Source organism: Merops nubicus, unplaced genomic scaffold (genome assembly GCF_000691845.1).
Source record: "Merops nubicus isolate BGI_N331 unplaced genomic scaffold, ASM69184v1 scaffold2496, whole genome shotgun sequence".
Taxonomy (NCBI): domain Eukaryota; kingdom Metazoa; phylum Chordata; class Aves; order Coraciiformes; family Meropidae; genus Merops; species Merops nubicus.
This window is the reverse complement of record NW_008614149.1, coordinates 39,663-44,001: the sequence shown is the minus strand read 5'-3', so window position 1 is coordinate 44,001 and position 4,339 is coordinate 39,663. Positions and strand designations below refer to the sequence as shown.

Sequence of the window (4,339 nt, the reverse complement as noted above, 5' to 3'; positions counted from 1 at the left end):
GAACTTAATGTTCGAGTCCATATTCAGCAACACAGCAACGGAGAGCAATCACTGAGAAATATCACAGAGGACTTTTGCCACCTGGCCACCACAACTACAACCTGTAAGTATATATGGAATGTGTTGTTCTGTTTCATTGCTCTGCTAAAGGAAAACTGGACAGGTGGAATCCTGTGTTGGTGTTCTTTAAAAGCTGTTCACATGTAAAAGCTCTCTTGATATTAAGAACTGTTTTAACATTAATAATTTCCCCTCAAAATGGAAATCTTATTTAACTCTTTAGAATAATTGTTTAAAAGTATGTAGAAAAGACTGCACAGGCAATATTTTGTATAGAATTGTAAAAAGTCTATTTTTACAGTTTTAGTCTGTATTTGTTCTTTACACATGTTTCATTGATCTCTCATAGCCATCTGCTTAAAACACAGGAGAAAACTCTCAGAAACATGATTTGCTCGTGGTTCCTACCTCTTCTTGCTTATGGTAAGCATGTATTTCACTCTGTAGAAAACTGCTTGGATGGCAATATTAGTGTGACAGTTCTGTTTGAGGACAGAGTTTTTGAACCTGGCCTCATTAACTGGAGGCTGGGTTCACACAGAAAATCCTCTAGTTGCAATATCATGTTTCCCTGCTGGCCTATCAAATACAGAACTGGCTCCTGTAGTTTGCTATGAAGTCTGCAAAGCTGTGTGTGAACAGAGTTTCACAGGGTGAAATCCCTTCATTTCATGCTGTTTTGAAACTTTCCAGCTGATTGTTTATAAAATAATTGCCAATACTATTTATGTGGTTTCAGATATAGATAAGTTTGCAATATTTATATAGCTTTATATATACTCTTCTAGATAGAGAGAGGAGACAGTCAGACACCAACTTTTTGACATCTTTTCATTCTAGGACTTACAATACTGCAGGGAGTGAGTTGTTGGACATACCATTATTCGGACACCAATATGACCTACAAGGAAGCAGAGCAGTGGTGCAAAAAGAGGTATACTAACATGGTTGCCATTCAGAATAAGGAGGAAATTGCCTATCTCAATAAATTCTTACCCTTCAACCCGGGTTACTACTGGATTGGGATCAGAAAAATTAATGAGGTGTGGACGTGGATTGGAACTAAGAAGGAACTGACAGAAGAGGCAGAAAACTGGGCTTCTGGTGAGCCAAACGGCAAAGGGAACAACGAGGACTGTGTTGAAATCTACATCAAGAGAGGGAAGGATGATGGCAAGTGGAATGATGAACAGTGTGAGAAAAAGAAGGTCGCCTTGTGCTATACAGGTATGGTGTGATAAGGGTCGCTGCAGCCTCCTCTGTGGAGGTGAGATGCTGGGTGGGAGAAGTTGTTTAACCTACTCTCTTATATTATCTACCTGACCCTGTAAGCACTTGCACACTTAGTTACATGGCTAAGTTTGTTCTTGTTCTAAGAGCTGAATTATTCTCATTTACCTTTTAGCTCCCAGAACATTATCCATCTTTTATGAGCAAATCACCAGACCTTCTCTATAATCAGTGGAGAGGAACAGGCTCTTCTAGATGGTGACTTTCATCCCACTCTCAAGTGGATGTCTCAGCTAGATAAGAACTGCCCATTTGGAGGCATCTGCCTCCTGACTATAGACCACTGGGTTGGACACTTTGTATAGAGGTGACTAAGGATAAATCAGGGAAAAAAAAAAAATCCAGGTCAAATATCAGCCAAATTAGAGGTGTGGTGGATTAATGAAGAATGTACCTGTTGAGGATTTCTGCCTGCCCCACAGTATATTGTTCCTTTTACATCTTAAGTATTACTAATATCTACCCAAGAACAAGTGGTCATGGAGTTTCCAGACAGTAGATTCCTGTCACTGAGAGCAGCTCGGTCAGAGGTGTCAGTTTCTGAAATCCTTCTGGGAAATGACAGGATAATCTTACCTACAACCTCCCATTTTTCTCTTTTGCTATACAAGTGCTCGTTTGGTGCCAGGAAGATAAACAAAGTGCTAGCCAGGTTTCATTAATGGCCATTGTTCTAGGTTTTATAATTTTTTTTTTCCTTTTTTTCCCCACCAGCTTCTTGCAACCCATCTCTCTGCAGTGGCCGTGGAGAATGCATAGAGACTATTAACAATCACACCTGCCACTGTAATCCTGGATTCCATGGGCCTGAATGCGAGTTTGGTAAGATTATTCTGCCCTGCTCTTCAGCTAGGGCAATGTTCATGCTAGCTAGTGTTCTCTTTGTCTGGCTTGTTGATTTACCTGCTTGGCCAGCGAGACTGACTGTGTACCTTCTTGTGTCTCTTTGAAGTTGAGAGCTGTGATCCACTGAAGGAGCCTGATCATGGGAGCCTTGACTGCAGCCATCCATTGGAGAACTTCAGCTACAATTCATCCTGCACAGTTCAGTGTGAGGAAGGCTATGAACTGACTGCATTGGAATCTGTTTACTGTACCTCTTCTGGGGTCTGGTCTGCCCCCCTTGCAGCATGCAAAGGTGAGCTTCTCAAGCAGTGATAGATGAGCTTTCTACGTTATACATTGCTCTGTGAACTTCAGCACTGCTCTTTTAGTAGGTACAAGTTGAATTTCTGGCCTGTTCCTTTGTAATTAGTTACATGGTGAAGGTCTTATTTTATTGCTGCACACAGGTCTCCTTGTTCCTGAAGAGATGAAATGGGCAGGATGAATGTTCTGACCCTGGTGTAGATTTTTTAGGGAAAATTTTTTCCACTGCAGTGGGGAACCGGGGAATGGAGATGATCTAGCTGTGAGACTGCTCACAACAGGCTAGTTCTCTTTGACTGTAAGAATTATTTTTTGAGGTGTTCTGCTTAGAATAAACTACTGTTTGAAGCAAATAAAAGCATGAAATGTCACCAAACAGCAGTCAAAAAGGGAAAATTTTCTAACTAGTTGCTGTCATGAGCTACAGATGAATTTACAGCCTTGCCTTGAGAGTCAATCTGCCATTTTGAGATCTATCGGTTTTCTGAAATGGCAATATAGTAGATATCCTTTCTAAAGCTGATTCCATTTAGTGGATATATTGCTAAGTTTCAGGAGAGAAAAATAAACTTCACGGTTTGTTCCAAGCTAAGATCTCTGCTGTTTCGTATGCTTCACAGCTGTGACCTGTCCTGCCTTAGAAGTGCCTGCTCACGGTGCTGTGAATTGCTCCCATTCCTCTGTGGAGCTCACCTGGGGTACCACCTGCGAATTCACCTGTGAGGAAGGATTTACCCTGACAGGACCAGCCACACTGCAGTGTGGGTCTTCTGGGGCCTGGGACAGGCAGCAGCCATCCTGTGCAGGGACCTTTCCCTACCCCTGCTCACCTGAGCACCTGGGGCTGTCAGCTTTGTTGTGTTGAGTTGCTGAGGCACCTGTGCTGATTCCTGTTGTGATCTGTGTGTTGCAGCTGTGAGATGTGAGGCTGTAACCTGGCCAGAAGGCGGCTTTGTGACCTGTGACCACAGCCCTGCAGATCTCACTTATCGCTCACGCTGTGATTTTGGTTGCAGTGAGGGCCATGTTCTGGATGGCCCAACCAGCATTGAGTGCACGGCACAGGGGCAGTGGTCAGAGCCAGTGCCAAAATGCAAAGGTGAGACTTTTACTGGGTTGAAGATCATCAGTTAAAGCTTAGAGTAGCTCAAACAACCTGAAGAGGCTTCCTCGTTCAAGTGTTGTCAAGGAGTGACAGTTATCCCCAGCACGTTTGTAGCACTTTTCACAATCAGGTCTCAAGACTGGGATCATTTAGCCTGTTGTATTGAAGAAGAGCAGTTCAAGGTGAAAAGCAACACTTGGGAACTTTGTCCCCCACACATATGCTAACAGGCTTTTGAAGTGGAGTGTTCTGACAGGAACTCTTTATTTCCTACAGCCCAAATAGGAGTCAGTTTCTGTTTATGCACTCCTCTTGTGGAGTGCAATCTGGAGCCAGCCTCAGGATACCTTGAATGGTTTAGGTGTATGTTTGGGGGTTCTGGCTGCACTGTGCAACATGCTGAAATCCCTGTTTTCTGAGGTGCTGCCAGGTCTGAAGGGAAGTACTGTGGCTCTGTAGGAGACAGCTCCAGGCAGGATAGGTCCTCTTGTCAGCTCAAAGGAGAATGTTTATCCTTACCTACTCTAAACTAAGCTGTGCTGTCTCTTGTGTCTCACAGCTGTGACCTGTCCTGCCTTAGAAGTGCCTGCTCACGGTGCTGTGAATTGCTCCCATCCCTCTGTGGAGCTCACCTGGGGTACCACCTGCGAATTCACCTGTGAGGAAGGATTTACCCTGACAGGACCAGCCACACTGCAGTGTGGGTCTTCTGGGGCCTGGGACAGGCAGCAGCCA

At 44.0% G+C, this 4,339-nt stretch overlaps 1 protein-coding gene across 1 annotated transcript; it reads left to right on the top strand.

Annotated features, from left to right (window-relative positions):
• Positions 1-446: 446 nt before the first annotated feature.
• SELL (selectin L) lies at positions 447-3,299 on the top strand (the record flags this gene model as incomplete). The annotated part of the gene is made up of 5 exons (XM_008942101.1): positions 447-483; positions 901-1,287; positions 2,065-2,172; positions 2,303-2,488; positions 3,120-3,299. Coding segments are annotated over exons 1-5 (898 nt in total), but the record flags the coding sequence as incomplete, so codon positions are not given.
• Positions 3,300-4,339: the final 1,040 nt, after the last annotated feature.